This window comes from Chrysochloris asiatica, unplaced genomic scaffold, assembly GCF_000296735.1.
Source record: "Chrysochloris asiatica unplaced genomic scaffold, ChrAsi1.0 scaffold00120, whole genome shotgun sequence".
In the NCBI taxonomy this organism is placed as follows: Eukaryota; Metazoa; Chordata; class Mammalia; order Afrosoricida; family Chrysochloridae; genus Chrysochloris; species Chrysochloris asiatica.
Window position 1 is genome coordinate 5478138 of NW_006408638.1, and position 16440 is coordinate 5494577.

The 16440-nt window shown below is 38.1% G+C and overlaps 1 protein-coding gene across 1 annotated transcript in view; it reads left to right on the forward strand.

Annotated features, from left to right (window-relative positions):
• The window catches only part of GPR128 (G protein-coupled receptor 128), a 117868-nt gene that overhangs the window by 92624 nt on the left and 8804 nt on the right, over positions 1–16440 (forward strand). Inside the window, exon 14 of the mRNA XM_006868649.1 lies at positions 12618–12773. Coding sequence (XP_006868711.1) covers positions 12618–12773 — 156 coding nt within the window. The remainder of the gene's footprint in view (positions 1–12617; positions 12774–16440) is intronic.

Sequence of the window (16440 nt, forward strand, 5' to 3'; positions counted from 1 at the left end):
ATAAAGTAACCCTGGAAGCACAATGCATTAAGCACTGGATTGCTAGTTGAAGGTCAACAGTTCAAACTTGCCAGTCAATTTGGGGAAGAAAGATGAGGCCGTCTGCTTCTGTAAAGAATTACAGTTTCAGAAACCCTATGAAGCAGTTCTATTCTGTCTTATAGGGTCTCTATGAGTTGGAATCTGCTTGTTGAGAGTATGCTTATGTTGAGATATATCCTGGATATCCTGGCTTTTTGCAGGAGTTACTCTTCAATAACCAGTGCTCTCCTCAGCTGCCCCCAAGTCTGCTAGTCTTACCTGAACCCTGGCCCAGGTCTCCTGTTGTATTGCTCTCTCTGTATGGGCCCAATTAAGGGGTACATGCAGGACTCCCCTTCAGTACTCTATCCCGGATTCTCTGTACCACCACTGTATAAGTTGTTTTCAAAATTTCCTGGAGGGTTGAGGCAACCATGGAAACATATAACATATAAAGGGAAAATATTTCAATTGTATGTTATATATACTAAAGCTATCAGAGCAAAAATCACTCTCCTGTTAAGCACCTCATCTAAGATCCGCCTATGTTGCTTTCCCAACCTCAGCACTGTAGCTATCAGATCAAGCTTGGCCCTATGACTTTCCAGTCTCATTTCCAGAAATCCCACTACACCTATAGGAACTGGTCACACTGCAGGATCCAGTCCACATCTTAGCAGTCTATTTCCTCAAATCTAAACAATTCCATTCAGAGTAACTACAGGGGAGGACATCATGGGGATAAATCCTGAATGACAGCCTCCAAGTGACTCAGAAGATAGTATGACAAGGCCCCTCCTACTGCACATTTCCTGATAGACATGGGTATCCAAGTTCACTTCATTACCAGCCTTCCTCATATGTTTGAGGTAACTGTAGAATCTTATAGACATACATATATGCACATATCCACACATCTCTGTAATGCCAGTAGTAATTCCCAGAAATTGTTTTTTTCTGAAGTTTTAATAACTCTAGTCTGATACAAATAAAGATAGCTATTTTTCTAATTGGCCCTGCAACAAGTCTGACTTTATCCGATAAAATCTGTATGTCATAAGTTATATATAAAAATGATATGATAGGTACCTCTGACTTCCTCTAACTTCATGAGGGGGAGAGAAAATCGCCATCAGCATCAGACCAAAGCTGATTCCTGTGAAGGAAGTTCAAACTTCTGAACAATTTGGAAACCTATTTTTTCTCCCATGGCACTCTCTACTTCTCTTCTGGATTCTATAATTCATTGCAATGGCCACACAGACCATATTAATAGTTACAGGGTTTATTAGGGAAGTAACAGAAACAACTTATTATACAAATCTAGATCAAGACAGCTTCTTCTCATCCTTTGCTGCTGGGCCCTGCTGGAGACCTTCTCAGGTAAGTGTTACAACTCTAGTTCCATGAATCAGCAGGTCTCACTGCAGCCTGGTCTTGGACCAGTCTTCTCGTTCCTGTTGTCTGGTGCTGCTGTATCTCTTGCTGTTTTTTGCCTCCATCTCTCACTGTCTTCTGTGTTAGAACTTCTCTTCTCCGGTGTCTAGGAAGTTCTCAGCACAGGAACCCTAGGTCTAAAGGACACGCTGTGCTCTAGGCTTTTCTTTCTTAATGGTAGTGAAGTGATGTTCCCCCCAGCTGCCACTGGAATGGCTCATTTTAAGTCTAGTGGGAAGGCAAAACAGATTAATTTATTCCTTAAAGTTCCACACACCTTATATGAATGGTGCTATTCACAAAAAGGTGCTGTGACCTAACTAATATTTGCATTATTAGCAAGGTATCCAATCCTCTTGGTGGGCCATAAGCACCTCATTTGCATAGTTCTGCCAAGTCAATTGGTGGAAGTCACAAGACCATGGTGAGAAAGGCCACATAAAAGCAATGTTTAGTTCTATGGTGCATGGGGTTGTTATGAGTTGGAACCTACTCAAAGGCACCTAGCAATAACATCCCACCACACTAAGATCATTCAGTCTCTTTATCTTTTCTCTCCCTTTAAATTGTAGTCCTCATAGCTACATGGTTAAGAACTGGGTTCATTTTTTTCCATTTATAAATTCTGGTGACCACCTGCTTAGCCACACAAAGAGGCTTCCAGAGTTTTAAAGTACTTCTCAGCAGGATTTCACTGAATTTTTAGTCAAGAGAGCTTCAATTGCTTACTTCTACAGGGTGGGAGGTTGGAGATGGTAGGAAAGCTAAAGATCTTATATCTGACCATTACATATGAAAGGAAAGTAGGTTTGACTTCTGAAGGTAGAATTGTTCTCATCATTTTATTTAATGGTGGGACTATTCTATGTGTTAATAGGATAGAGTGGCATCTTTTCACTTGCTCATTCATTAGAGACCAACATCACAGTTTCCTCCTAGGTCTTTCAGATTACAAATATGACTTCTAATCATGTTGATCATGGTAATATTTTAATGCAAAACAATTTTGAAATCCTTTTCCATGTATAATAAAGGTGTCTTACCTACATGGGAAAAATGCTAATTAAATATCAAATATATACCTGATTTTCTTCTTTTTTTTTTTTTTTTAAATTTGCCCCCTGTATGCTCCTAGATTGCCATTCATTTTTCAGTTTGTCATGCGGTGGCTTGCCTGTTGCTGAGATGATGGAAGCTATGCCACCAGTAGTTTGAATGCCAGTATTTAAATCCATGATAGGTTTCAGCTGAGCTTCCAGACTAAGATAGACTCAGAAGAAAGAGAGAAACTATGCAAAGGCTTTTGACTATGTGGATCATGACAAGCTAGAAACAATATTGTGGAGCATGAGTGTTCTGGAACACTAGGTTGTGCTCAGGAGGAACCTATACATAGACCAAGAGGCATTCTTTGAATACAATAAGGGGACAATGAATAGTTTAAAATAAAATAAGGTTATGTGCCAGGGTTGTATTGTTTCATCATACTTATTCAATCTGTAAACTGAGCAAAGAATAAAAGAGAACAAAAAATCCTTGTCTCTGGACCAATAAACAACATTCTTATCAATGGAGAAAAGATTGAAGTTGTCAAGGACTTCATTCTTCCTGGATCAATTATCAACACTCATGGAAGCAGCAGTCAGGAAATCAAACGATGTATTACATTAACCAAATCTGCTGCACAAGACCTTTTTAAAGTGTTGAAGAACAAAGATGTCAGCTTGAGGACTAAGGTGTGCCTGACCCAAACTATGGTATTTTCAATAGCCTCATATGCATATGAAAATTGGACAGTTAATAAGGAAGATGGTCGTAGAATTAATGTATTTGAGTTATGGTGTTAGAGAAAAATATTCAAGGTACCATGGATTGCCAGAAGAAAAAATAAATCTGTGTTGGAAGAAGTGTAACCCGAATGCCCGTAGCCAAGATGGCCAAACTTGGTCTTTCATCTTTTGGACATATTATCAGGAAGGACCAATCCCCAGAGGATTGGAGAACAAGAGGAAGACCCTCAACAAGATGGATTGGCACAGTGGTAACAGCAATGGGCTCAAACATAGTAATGATGGTGAGGTTGGTGCAGGACCGGACAATTTTTTGTTCTGTTGTGCATAGGGTTGCTATGCATGGGAAACAATGCATGGATCAACAACACCTAGTCACAACAACAATACTGTCATTCTCCCTCCCCCATCCATTTAGCCTTCATCTAGCCATGCATCTACTGTGAGATCACCACTATTGCAATATTTGCCTCTTTTGCAGTATTAAGCTCTTTTGCCTTTAAACTCCTTCATGCCTCTCTCTGTCTTCCCCTGTCTCCATCATTTTTTGCCATCCTCCCTTTTATTGTATATTACCTTCCCCTTGACTCAACTTAACACATATATCTATCCTCTAGTCAGCCAGAGTGCTCCTTGAAGGCCAAGATGGCTAAACTTCATCTTTCATACTTTGGACATGTTGTCAGGAGGGAACAGTCACTGGAGAAGGATGTCGTGCTGGGTAAGATGGAGGGTCAGAGAAAAAGAGGAAGACCTCCAATGAGATGGATCAGCCAGGTAGCATCATTGATGGCGTCAAGTGTGGCAGCAGTAGTGAAGTTGGCCCAGGATCAGACGTTGTTTCGTTCTGCTGTGCATGGGGTTGCTATGAGTTGGTTCCAACTCGATGGCACCTGACAACAACAACAACAATCAGGAATTTACTCTCCTTTTCCCTTCCACCCTTAGTAAACATCACAGAATGTTTCTTTTAATATGAAAACCTTTTCCTGGCTTTTTACAATAGTGGTCTCATACAATCTTTTTGTCCTTGTGTGATTGATTAATTTTACTCAGCATGACATTATCCAGGATGATCCTTGTTATAAGGTATTTCTGAGATTGATCGCTATTCTATAATGTTGAATAGTATTCCTTCATGCTATGTACTGTAAACTGTTTCTCCATTCTCCCACGGATGAGCATTTAGATTGTTTCCATCTTTTTGCTTCTGTGAATTGTGCTGTAATCAACATGTGTAAGCATATCTCTATTCTTGTGACTTTTGTTTCTCTAAAATATATACCAGTAGAGGGATTGTTGGGTCACATGATATTTTTGTTTCCAACTTTTTAGGAAATTCCACAGAGTTTTCCACAGTGGTTGCACCATTTTACAGTCCCACCAACAGTGTAAGAGGGTTTCAGTCTCTCCACACTCTCACCAGCATTTGTTCTCTGTTTTTGTTGTTGTTGTTCTGAGGTTTCCTATTAATGCTGAGGCGACATTATATCTCATTGTTGTTATGTTTTGATTTTGAGCATTTCTTCATACGGTTGTTGACTTCCTGAATGTTTTCTTCGGTGAAATATCTGTTCATGTCCTCTGCCCATTTTTTAATTAGAATTATTTGTCTTTTTCTCATTGAACGGTTGAAGTTTTCATTAATAAATGTTAGAGATTAGTCCCTTGTCTGATATGTCATTGCCAAATTTTTTTTTCCCTGTCTATGGGTTCTCTCTCTTGTTTTTTACTGTTTGATAAAATCTTTTGATGCGTATAAATGTTTAATTTTTAGAAGGAGCAATAATCTAGTTTGTCTTCTGCTGTTTGTGTATTTTTAGTGAAGGTTGATAGAGTATTTATACCATGTAGTTTTTGTTGTTAAGTATCGTCTAATTCATTCTGATTCACACCCACACTGTATAGTGTTTCCGAGGAGAGGCTGTTGGATTTGAACTGCCAACCTTGTGTTTAACAGACTAGTGCTTAGCCTACAATACCACACCAGAACTCTATCTTTAGCTGACCCTCCACTTTACCAAGCATGATGCTCTTTTCCAGGGACTTACCAAACATGGTGTCCCTCCCCAGGGACTGGTCCCTCCTGATAACATGTCTGTAGTATGAGACACAAAGTCTTGTCATCCTGGCTTCTAAGGAACATTCTGGTTGTACTTTCCCAACACAGACTTGTTGTTCTTCTGACAGTCCATGGTATTTTAATATTCTTCTCCAACACTATAATTCAAATGCATCATTTCTTCTATAGTCTCCTTTATTCATTTTATCACTTTCACATTCATATAAGGCTATTGAAAATACTATGGCTTGAATCAGGTACACCTTAGCCCTCAAACTGATAGCTTTGTTCTTGAACACTTTAAAGACATTTTGTGCAGCAGATTTACCTAATACAATATGTTGTTTGATTTCTTGACTGCTGATTCCATGAGTGTTGATAGTGGATCCAAGCAAAATGAAGTCTTTGACAACTTCAATCTTTTCTCCACTTATCATGATGTTATTTTCTGGTCTAGTGGTCAGGATTTTTGTTTTCTTTACATTGAGGTCCATTCCATACTGAAAGACTAGTCTTTGATTTTCATCAGTAAATATTTTAAGTCCACTTTACTTCTAGCAAGCACTCTTCTATCAACTGCATATCAGAGATTGTTAATGAGTCTTCCTTCAAACTGGATGCCATGTCCTTCATATAATCCAGTTTATCTGATTATTTGCTCAGCATACAGATTGAATACGTATGGTGGAAGGATACCACCCTACCACACAGTTTTTTAATTTTTTTATTTTAAACCATTCAGTGTCCCTTTGTTCTGTTTAAACAACTGTCTCTTGGTCTCTTCCTCATGAGCACAATGAAGTATTCTGTAATACCCACTCTTCCAAATGTTGCTTATAACTTGTGATCCACACAGTTAAAAGCCTTTGCATAGTCACTAAAGCATAAGTAAACAACTTTTTTTGTGTGTTTTCTGCTTTAAGACGATATCTATCTGACATTGGCTGTGATATCCCTACTTCTACATCCTCTCCTGAATCTGCCTTGATTTTCTGACAGTTACCTGTCTGTGTACTGTTGCAACCATTTTCAAATTGTCTTCAACAAAATTTTACTTACATGTGATATTAATGATATTGTTCAATGATTTCCACATTCCTTTGTGTCACCTCTCTTTGGAATGGGCACAGATATGAATCCCTTCTAATCAGTTGGCCAGGTAACTGTCTTCCAGATGTCCTGGCATACATGAGTGAGTGCCTCCTGTACTGCCTCAGTTTGTTGACAGATTTTAGTTTGTCTTGCGTCAATTCTTGGAGACTTGTTTTTTGCTAATGCTGTCAGTGCAGCTTGGACTACATCCTTCAGTATCACCAGTTCTTGATTATATGCCACCTCTTGAAATGGTTGAACATTGACGATTTCTTTTTGGTAACGTGACACTGTATGTCCCTTCCATCTTCTTTCGATGCTTCCTGCATCATTCAGTATTTTGCCCAAAGAATACTTCAATATTGAAAGTTGAGGCTTGAAAATTTTCTTCAGTTCTTTCTGGTTGAGAAATGTAAAATGTATTCTTCCCGTTTGGTTTTCAAATTTCAAATATTTGCACATTTCAATGTAATACTTGACTTTGTCTTTTTAAGCTGCCCTTTGAAATTTTCTGTTCAGCTCTTTTACCTCCTCATTTCTTCCATTCACTTTCACCTCTCTACACTCATGAGACACAGTATCTTCTGATATTCATTTTGGTATTTTCTTTCTTTCCTGTCTTTTTAGCAACCTTTTTCTTTCTTCCTGTATAATGTTCTTGATGTCATCCAACAATTCTTCTGGTCTTTTGTTATTAGTGCATGATGCATCAAATCTGTTCTTAAGATGGTTTCTAAATTCAAGTGAGATTTATTTAAGGTCTTATTTTGGCTCTTGTGGACTTGTATACTTTCTTCAGCTTCATCCTGAAATTGTATATGAGTAATTGATGGTCTGTTCCAGTTTTCCCTTGGCCTTGTTTTGGCTAATGATATTGAGCTTTTCCACCATGATGTACCACAGATGTAGTCAGTTTGATTTCTGTGTATTCTGTCTGCTATGGTCTGTGTATAATTGCTTATTATTATTATGTTGTTGTTGTTGTTTTTAATGTTATTTGCAATGAATAAGATGTTGGTCTTGCAAAATTCTGTCATGCAATCTCCAGCATTATTTCTATCACCGAGGCCATATTTTCCAACTACCAATCCTTCATTTCCAATTTCACATTTCAATTACCCATAATTATCAATGCATCTTGATAGCATGTCTGATCAATTTCAGACTGAGAAAGTTGGTAGAATTCTTCAATTTCATCATTACTGATTTTAGTGCATAAATTTGAATAGTTGTATTAACTGGATTTTCATGTAGGTGTATGGGCATTATTTTATCAAAGACAGCACTGTACTTTAAGATAGCTCTTGAAATGTTCCCTTTGATGATGAATGAGAAGCCATGCATCTTAAATTTGTTGTTCTCAGCATAGTCAACCATATGAATGTCTGATGCACTGTATCTGACAATGTACCATTGTTATTCATAAGGTTTTCAGTGCCTAAATATTCAGAAGTAGTCTACCTCTCCTTCTTCCTAACCTGTCTTACTCTGGAAATTGTGCTGAAACCTGTCCATCATGGGTAACCCAGCTAGTATTTAAATATTTGTGGAATCATTTCCAGAAACACTCAAGTCACCACTGCAAACTGACAGACAAGTACCACTAGTCTTCTTTAGTTGTACTTTACTTATCTGAAGTCTTTTTCCTTTCCATGTAAAGTTAAATAATGATGTTGGACTGTGGCTTGGGACTTCATTTTATCTCTAGATCATTATGTGTAATAGCAACATTTTCCAGTGTTCAGTCTTCCTATCCATTACCATAGTATATTCTTTCATTGAATAGGTCTCTTTTGGTTTCTTATTATAGTGTTTTGTAGTTTTTTTTTGGAAAGGAAAGAAACAAAAATAGGATTTTTTGTTTCTCTGGTTAGATTTTTTCCTAAGTATTTCATCTTTTGGATAGCTATTGTAAATGGTATTGTTTTCCTGATTTCCTTTTTAGAGTTCTCTTTGTTAGTGTAAAGAAATATGACTAAAATTTGTATGTTGATATCCTGCCACTTTGCTGATATCTTTCAATGAATTCTAACAATTTTCTTGCTGAATCTTTGGGATATGTTTATGTATAGGATCATATCATCTGCACACAGAGAGTTTTACTCTTCCTTTGCCAGGTTTTCTTCTTCTTCTTCTTTATTTAACCCAGCAGTCTATCTGAGATCTCCCTTGGCTGTCTAAAATTTTTATTTTAACATGTCTTTCAGTAAGCCCCTGTTTTCCTCTCCCAAACCTAATTGCTCTTTTCTATTAATGGCAATTTTGAACTTTCAGTTGATCATACCACTCTTAATTCTCCCATTTCCAACCCATCAAAAGAAAAATGGCTTTACTTTGAAATATATCTGGAATCAAACTATTTCTTAACATCACTTCTCTAATCTTCCTAAAACTCTAGACATGTCATGTCACATATTCTGTTTTGCCAAGAATTCAAACAATTGTCTGCAAGTCCCCTACGTAATTTGCATCTTTTTACTGACTCTGTCTACTTACTCAGAGTCCCGGTGTGGTACTGTGGGTTAATGTGACTGCAAAGTCAGTTTGAAACTCAAGGTCAGTGGTTCAAGCTTACCAGCTCACCTCAGAAACTCTATACAGGGTCACTGTGCTTAAGAACTGACTTGATGGTACCTAACAACAACAACAACAACAATCCACTTACCCTGTCCCAGTCAGTCACACTCATCTCTTTGATGCTAAATTCTTACCTCAGGGTCTTTGCACTTAACAATTCTCACTGCCTAAAATACCTTTCCTCTTTTCTACTTCAGGTCTTTGCTCAATTTTTTCCCAGGAAGCTTTTCCTACTTAAAATGAGACAACTTATTAAACAAAGGCAATTACACACACACACACACATACTGTAATTCCTATCTTCACTACCTGCTTGGTTTTTCTCCATAGCATTAGTTACCATCTGACAGAATCCATAGTTTATTTACTTGTTTTGTATCTATTTCTCTCCACTGTAATATACACCCACTAACAAGGAAATATTTGTCTGTTTTGTTCACGCTAAAACCTTGGTGTCCAGCGCAGTTCTGACACTTAGCACATTTTTCATAAATTACATTTTTTTTTCATAAATTACATTTTAAATGAATGAATTAACTCTTTCAACAATGTCAGGTGGTTGGTATTATTCTCACCTCACAGATGAGGAAAAACACCATTCACTACTATCACTACCATTACTATTACCACCACTACCACCAAAATCCTGGAGTGGATAGAGGAACAGAAGAGCCTTCTTAAAGAAAGACCAGCAGGGATAAAAGCAGGCTATTTGGCTATTACCAGAACAAACAAGCTCTTCAACTGGGAGCCATCAAGGCAAGCCACCAAGGCCCTTCAGGACAAACCTCATTCCAAGACTGAAACTCAAAAGGAACACATGAGCACACTTATAAGCTTACTAGTGACCACATTGGTCTACTTGTGAGTGGAAGTGGGGGAAAGGCAGTAATGAAGACATGGGTTGAGTTAGCCCATGTTCCATAGGCTCCTGTTGACCGTGAGATGTGAAAGAGAAGAGGAAATGCTGGTTGGTCTAAAGTTTGGGGACACTTGGAAACTCCTGAGCCTATGGACAGTGACCTAGCCAAGGATGGTTAGAGCTGAGAGTGAAGTGTCCAGCTCATATGAAGTGGAGAAGCTACACAAGAATGCCCAAACTTGAAGATGATACCCATTTGACCTGGCTTGGATGGTTTGATGATCAGAGCTTTACTAGAGGAAAATAAAAAAGCAAGTGTAAATTGCTACAATTTGATGAACTTGACCTCTGCTTATGTATGTAGTTGCTCAAATTACCAACCGAGAGGGAAGGAGTCTTCACACCAAGGATCAAGCCTATCCCTGGAGTACACAGTATTGATAGGGATGGACAACTTAGGCATTGGCTACTTAAATTGGGAGGCTATAAAGCCACAAATTGGCTGGCTTACACAAGTTTTCAAGAGGGACTTTAGTTTCAGTGTGAGGGGAGGGAGGTAGAATCCCCACTGAATAGTTTTCATCTTGTCTAGATGGATCTGGTGAAAGAAGAGGAGGATAGGATTCTTTTGATTCAATAGTAATTGTTATGATGACTAATTGCAATTGTCACAACTTTAAAGATAGAAGTTGTGTAACAAAAAGGGAGCGTAGTTAATCTTACACTCCAGGAACAGAGGACTTTAGGGCCATAAGGAATGAAGAGCATGATTAGAATACGGGATCCTAACCAGAGAAGCAGCAACATCAGACATGAAAGCAGAGGTGATGGCATGGCTAGATAGAACAGCTGAGGACTTCAGACTTGTGGAAAAAGAAAGGCTGTGTGCTGGTGGGCAGGAGGCTGGCTTGTAAAATGTGTCCTTTAGTTATTTAAATGATTATATATTCCTATGTGTTTTTGTGTACATCAAAAAAAGAAAAAGAAAAAATCAGAGAGGGAATACAGGCAAATATTGTTAACTGATGATGCATGAAGGGGATTGTAATTATTGCAATGAAAAAAATACATTTGGTTGAGTGCAAAACCGATGTTCTGCCATGTAAACTATCACTCAATTCATAATAAAAGCTATAAAAAAAAAATGAGGATACTGTAGTCTGATATGGAGTGATTTCCAAGATGTGTTGATTTCTTCTGAGAATAGACTAAGTGACTGGAAGATGGGTGCATGAGGGAATCTTTGTCCCTTTATGTCCATTTGTTCCTTTTTATATTTTGAATGATGTAGATATGTTATTGTAAAAGTGGTGCTAAGGCGGCATCTTATCTCCTGTGACTACACAAAATAAGGATAAGAATCAGACTCATTATTAATCAAACCCAAGGCCTATGAGGCAATAGTCAGTCATGACTCTGTTGTCTTTCCTACTTTCCTAATTCTTACCCCAACTGTCCCTTCCACAACACTTTCTATTTTTCTGCTGGCTTCAACAATCTGTTACAATGGCCACATAGAACTCACAGACAATATTCATGATTATGGGGTTTAATAGGGAAGTTATTGTTGTCATTAAGTTCCATCGAGTCGATTCTGACTCATAGCAACCCTGTAGGAATTTTCCAAGAAGTGGCTGGTGTGGTTGAACCACTGACCTTGTGGTTCAAACATAGCTTGTTGTCGGGTGTTTATCCTACAGTACCACAGAAGGACTCCAGTTAAAGAAGTTAACAAAGTACAATTCAAGATTAGAATACAGTCCTTCCAGTCAGGAACACCTCTTCTCATTTGTGCATGTGAACACGCCTGTCTCTGGTGCTTAGTTTCTTTCTGCCATGTGGCCTTTTGACCTCTGCTCTGTTTCAGGCAAGTTTTACAAAGCTCTTTTAGCACTGCTGATGAAGGCCTAAAGGGCACTCCATTATGGATTCAACCTCCTGCTTAAAGACGTTCCGTTTTATTTGTTCCATGGGCCAGGAAGCTGCCACTCTATCTCAAATTCTTGGTGCCACTGCTTCCCTACTCAGGGATCTTGAGGTACAAAGGATGCACTCTGCTTGGGGTTCACCTTCTTTCATGATGGTCGTGAGATTCCCCCTCTTCTTGCCTATGAAATAGCTCAGTTTACACCCAGAAGGATGGCAAAACTGACTAATCCTCTCATTAAGAGTCCCACACACCCTATTTTCATCCTCCTACTCAGCTCTGGTAGCGTAGTGGTTACGAATCGGGCTGCGAACCTTAAGGTCAGCGGTTCGAAACTACCAGCCGCTCCGCGGGAGAAAGATGAGGCTTTCTACTCCCGTAAAGATTTACACCCTCGGAAACCCTGTACAGGGTCGCTATGGGTCGGAACCGACTCGACGGCACTTAACAACAACAAACAACAACTCAGTCATTAGGTAGAAGTTACAAAGACTATGGCTAGAAAATCCATCTTAGGCAAATTCACTTCACCACAGTCATACAGTCAAAAATAAAAATTCAAAAACAAATCCCAAAACAGTAGCCTTCCTAAAGTCAGATATCTAGTAAGTGACAGAGAGTGATCTTTCTATTACCCCATACTTGGTCATAGAGAAATATGGCAGAATCAAACTACTTCACTTTATAGTGGGTTGAGTTCTTTAAAGGTATCTTAAATGTACATAATACAAATGGGTACTCATCTTTAGCAGGTCTTTCAGTTGAGTGAGTATCATTGATGTTAATGGCATAGGAAACTAGTCTATATACCTACTTTGATCTTCTGAAATAATTTATTTTTCTCCATAGTTGTTGGTTGGCAGTTCCAGAAGGCTCTGATTTCCAGAAAAGTCCATTGTTATGGTCATTCTTCTTACCTGTTACCGTCATCCTCATCAGCAATGTGGTTATATTTATTGTCATCACAGTCAAAGTGTTATGGAGGAACAATCAGAATCTGACGAGGTAAGAGCAGTGGATAGAAAACTTTCAGGCAAGATTCGTCAGCACACTGCAGCACCATGATAAACGTATGGTTCCTAGATCAGTTTTCAAATTCGGGGCCACTGACAATGGTATGTAGCTTTCAGGACTGAGTTTCCCTTAATGCTTTGACTCAGAAAGTGGATCGTCTCCCTGTCGTCCAACACCAGTGCTACAATGTGTGCTTGTTGTATTGCAACAAGCTAATGCAAATCCATCTAAGGACTAAATCCAATGACTTGAAGAAAATTAAAAGTTTCTCCCCAATCTCCCAAAATTCAAGAAATCAGATTTGAATTATTAAAGACTGAGAAGATTATGAAAATATGCTGGTAGTTACATTTTCATTTTACAAAGTAGTAGAGCATGTGTGCTCTCTTTCTTTGCTTGAATCACACAACTTTCCTTTTTTTTTTTCAAATTGGTTGCATACATCTAAAAACCGAGAGATTTCACTTACAAATTAGATTTTCTCTTAAAAAATTGAAACATGTGAGCCCACATTCAGTACATATGGGGTACATGCTACTGTTTAACAATTCCTGTCCAGACTGATACTCTCCTTACAATGACTTTTTTTTTGGCCCAGTAAGCATTTATGCTGCCATTCTGTTGTACAGCAAGAACTCTATTGTAAAGACAAAGAATAGGAACTATTAATTTCCTCCACACACATTTCTCCCGACCCTCCAGCACTCACTTGGTTAGAACATGTTGCTGGTAGGACTATGAATTCAGTTTTAATTCATCAAAACTGTGTTTAACCTAAATAGACTTACTGTAGACACATCTGTGAGCTTTGTTGGTCATCAAATTGATCCACTTGGTATGAATAGATGAGTGAAAGCAGCATCAGTAGTGAAAATATAATCCTAGATACACACTGTACAGATCAAATTAAATGTCATCTTTAGGATAGATATAATCTGTCAGTTTGTCGTACTGTAGTGACTTGCATGTTGCTGTGACTTTGGAAGCTATGCCACTGGTATTTTAAAACCAGCAGGATCACCCATGGTGGCCAGGTTTCAGCTATGCTTCCAGATGAAGACAGGCTAGAAAAATGAGAGAGAGAGTACTTCAGAATATTTAATCACTGAAAACATTATTAATAGCAGTGGAACACTGTCAGCACCAGAATATTGAAACATGATGAGGAACACAAGAATATTGTTAGATATAGTGCCAGAAGATGAGCTGCTCAAGTTAGAAGGCACTCAGAATGTGACAGAGAAGAGCTGCCTTCTCAGTGTAGTCTTGACCGTAAATCCCTTGGGACCTTCATTTGCAATGGTGCACAACTCAAAATGAAGAGAAACAGCTGTAGAAATCCATTAATAGTTCGAACATGGAATGTATAAAGTATGAGTCTAGGAAAACTGAAAATCGTCAAAAATGAAATGGAATGCATAAATATCAATATCCAAGGCATTATTTAACTGAAATGGACTGGTATTGGCCATTTTGAATCCGACAATCACATGGTTTACTGTGCCAGGAATGACAAATTAAAGAGGAATGGTGTTGCATTCATCATCAAAAAGACCATATCAAGATAAGGAGTACAATGCTATCTGTGATAGGATAATATCCATATGCCTATAAGGAAGACCAGTTAGTACCACTATTGTTCAACTTTACATACCAACCACTAAAGCCAGTGATGATGAAATTGAAGAACTCTACACATTTCTTCAGTCTGAAATTGATCAAATATGCAATCAAGATGTGTTGATAGTTACTGACAGTTGGAATGCAAAGGTAAGAAACAAAGAGGAAGTAGTAGAAAAATATGGCGTTGGTGATAGAAATGAGCTGGAGATCACATAATACAATTTTGCAAGACTTACTCCTTCATTGCAAATACCTTTTGTAAACAGCATAAAAGATGACTATACCTCACCAGATGAAACACACAGAAGTCAAATTGACTACATCTGTATAAAGAGATGGTGGAAAACTTCTGTATCATTAGACAAAACAAGTTCAGGGCAGACTGTGGAACAGAGCATGAATTGCTAATATGCAAATTCAGGCTGATGCTGAAGAAAATTAAAACTAGTACATAAGAATTATATGATGACCTTCAATATATCCAACCTGAATTTAGAGATCATTTCAAGAACAGATTTGATGCATCAGACACTTAAGATTGACAACCAGAGAGTTGTGGGATGACATCAAGAACATCATACAGAAAGAAAGTAAAAGGTCATTCATTAAGGAGACAAGAAAGAAGGAAAAGACCAAAATGGATGTCAGAAAAGACTGAAAATTGTTCTCCAGCACAGAGATGCTTAAGCAAACGGAAGAAGTCAGGAGGTGAAAAAGCTGAACAGAAAAATTTAAAGGTCGGCTTGGAAAGACAAAATCAAATATTATAATGAAATGTGCAAAAGACTTTGAGTTAGAAACCCAGAAGGGAAGAACAGACTCAGCATTTCTCAAGCTGAGGTAATTGAAGAACAAACACAACCCTCAACTTGCGCTATTGAAGGAGTCTATGGTCAAAATATTGAATTATGCAGAAAGCATCCAAAGAAGATGGAAATAACACACAGAGTCACTGTACCAAAAAGAAATTGTTGATGTTCAATTATTTCACGAGGCAGCATATAATCAAGAGTCAGTGGTACTGAAGGAAGAAGTACAAGGTACATTGAAGACATTGGCAAAGAACAAGGCACAGGAATCAATGGAGTACAAATTGAAATCTTTCAGCAAACTGATGTGGCACAGGAGGCAGTCACTCATTTATGCCAACAAAATTTGGAAGACAACTACCTGGCCAACTGACTGGAAGAGATCCCTATTTGTGCCCATTCCAAAGAGAGGTATCCCAAAGGAATGTGGAAACCATTGCACAATATCATTGATATTCCATGTAAGGAAAGATTTACTAAAGATAATACAAAAACTACTGCAACCATACATTGACAGAGAACTGCCAGAAATTCAAGCCAGATTCAGACGAGGATATGGAATGAAGGACTGCTGATGTCAGATGGGTCTTGGCTGAAAGCCGAGAATACCAGAAAGATGTTTACCTGTGCTTTATTGACTCCACAATTGTGTGGATCATGACAAGCTATGGATAATATTGTGAAGTATGAGTATTCCGAAACACTTAATTGTGCTCACGAGGAATCCGTACGGAGCCAAGATGCAGTTGTTCAAACAGGAAGGGAACAACAAATAATTTAAAATTAGGAAAGTTGTGCACCAGGGTTGTATTCTTGTACCATAATTATTCAATCTATTTGCTGAGCAAATAATCTGGGAAATTGCATTATATGAAGAAAAACATGGCATCAGAATTGGAGGAAGACTCATTAACAACCTTAAATATGCAGACGATACAACCTTGCTTGCTGAAAGACAAGAGGACTTAAAATACTTACTGATGAAGATCAAAGACCACAACCTTTTGTATGGTTTGTACTTCCGTTTAAAAAAAAACAAAAATCATCCCCACTGGACCAATAAATAACATCACAATACATGGAGAAAAAGGTTGAAGTTGTCAAAGATTTCATTTTGCACAAATCAACCATCAACACTCATGGAAGGAGCAGTCAAGAAATGAAACATATTGCATCAGGCAAATCTACTGTACAAGACCTCTTTACAGTGTTGAAGAGCAAAGATG